General features: G+C 44.1%; 1 protein-coding gene across 4 annotated transcripts in view; it reads right to left on the reverse strand.

The window, feature by feature from the left end:
• Positions 1 to 2120, reverse strand: part of SIPA1L3 (signal induced proliferation associated 1 like 3) — a 110040-nt gene that overhangs the window by 12900 nt on the left and 95020 nt on the right. For all 4 annotated transcript variants that reach the window (XM_072431731.1, XM_072431728.1, XM_072431729.1 and 1 more), the window contains one exon: positions 1509 to 1606. In XM_072431731.1, the coding sequence (XP_072287832.1) occupies positions 1509 to 1606 (98 nt within the window). The remainder of the gene's footprint in view (positions 1 to 1508; positions 1607 to 2120) is intronic.

A 2120-nucleotide genomic window follows, 5' to 3' on the forward strand; every position in this document is an offset into this window, starting at 1 on the left:
ATCCGATCCGCCGGTCCGGTCGTTCATTTCCAGCGACTATTCTCGTTCGTCGGCGTCGTTGGTTACTTTTTTTACGAACGATTTTTGACCAATCGATCGTTCGTCGTTCATTTCCAACGATAAAAATTGGAAGTGTGTACGCAGCTTAACTACTAACCACATCGTAGGGGATTTCAAAAGATCAGATATTGAACCTAAGCTTACTTCAAGCTCACACTTGGAGGTGACTTTACTATAGCAGTCCTGGTCATGACATGATTGGGATGTATGTTGAATCTGTTCTCATAGCTAGTTTTCCACCTGCAACAGGTTCTAAATTGCAACGTTGGAAAATGCTCTTAAATCAGATGAGAATCGTTTTTTGCGGAGCAAGGTGACTGTTGTAATGGTGGAAACAATACTGAAGCGTATGGCAACGGTTGCCTCATACAACTTAACACTACACTGACGTCACGCTGTGCCTCCCTTGTTTTCCTGTCTCTAGTAGTTTGGGAATTTAGTGAAATATAAAGCCAAAATTGTCATTCAGAATATACAAATTTATTACAATATTATTTTTGTTTTATTAATAAAACATAAAAATTGCAAATAATGTCCAAATTTTTATGTGGACCACTGGTTGGCGACCGCTGGCCTACATCATGTAGAGCAGGGGTCAGCAAACTTATAGCCACTAGACCATTTCAGGGGGGTCACGCCCTAATGGCTCTGCCCCACCAGGGAACGCCCCCTGAAGTCAAATCCCTCTCCTCCATATGCATTGAGGAGGAGAGGGATTTACCTTTAGGGAGTGTTCCCTATTTACCGTGGCGGCAAAAGTATCAGGCCTGCAGCGGTAAATAGGGGAGCAAAGAAGTGGCACCGGAGCTTTGGTAGTTCCTAACCCCCCCCCTGGCAGATCTGGCTGGCAACCCGGGGCTCTGAAGTTGCGGGTTGCTGGCTGGCTTAAGGCCCGATTGGCCAGGGGGCGTTAGGCCCGATCGGCCAGGGGGCGTTAGGCCCGATCGGCCAGGGGGCGTTAGGCCCGATCGGCCAGGGGGCGTTAGGCCCGATCGGCCAGGGGGCGTTAGGCTGGAACGAACTACCGGCTACCCCTGATGTAGAGTAGTTGGTGCAGAAAGTTAAAGTTTAATTTTTTTTTAGGGTTTAAAATTGCTTTTTGATAGCCATAAAGAAGGCTGACTAAAAATGAATAAGGAAAACAACCTATGGATTAAACACAGAGTTGAGCTTTGCCATACTCCAGTCTTGTCATGTTGAAAACAGCATTGGATAAGCTACTGCCATTCACAATGTCACCACTAGATAGCACTGCTAATACAAAAATTCTTGCAGTAAATTTAAAATATAGAGGTAAACGAAACATGTTTAAATCTTGAATACGTGTATATAACTGCTCAGAAATAACAAAAATTACTGTAACCTGTTCCATAACAGACTTCCCGGACAGAGACATACGTGGTTGCTGGTAAAGTATGTGTAAGATGTGAGATTTGGCCAAGTCTTACCAGGTTTATGTCGGTCAGAGTTCATCTCTTGGCTGGACATGCCATCTTGGATACAGTAAGGTTCTGGTTGTAGTATAGAGCGTTGTGGTGTGCTGAACCTGTAACATACAGTAACCCTGCTTAGTAACTGAAATACAAAGTTTAATGCACAGGGCATTAGCTTACATTTTTAACATGCATACTTTGCTACACCATGCATATTCCTCTGATAGTTAACATCACCCAATAATGCACAACCTAATCCAACCCCTTCCAGTTAGTCAAAGCATGCAATAGGCACATCTGTTAGGCTTGGCGTCTTGCACTGGCCTAGGCTCACACACGGTATGGCTCAAATGGTGCCAAGGTATCACAGTGCTGCAATGTGTAAGCACCCACGGCTGGAGATGAAGGGTGACCGTGCTTGTTATATCACTGCATGGATTACACGTCGAACTAAAGTACAGTAAACTTTAAGGTATTAAAATGTAAGGAAAGATTTAAGAGGAGCATGGGATCAGGATTTAGGCTTTGATAAACTTTTTATGGGTTGCATTACAACCTGACCAAACTCACTTCAATGGTAAAGAGAAGCAGCAATACACAATCACTGCACATTCCTAGTAAGCAGGA

This window comes from Pyxicephalus adspersus, chromosome Z, assembly GCF_032062135.1.
Source record: "Pyxicephalus adspersus chromosome Z, UCB_Pads_2.0, whole genome shotgun sequence".
Taxonomy (NCBI): domain Eukaryota; kingdom Metazoa; phylum Chordata; class Amphibia; order Anura; family Pyxicephalidae; genus Pyxicephalus; species Pyxicephalus adspersus.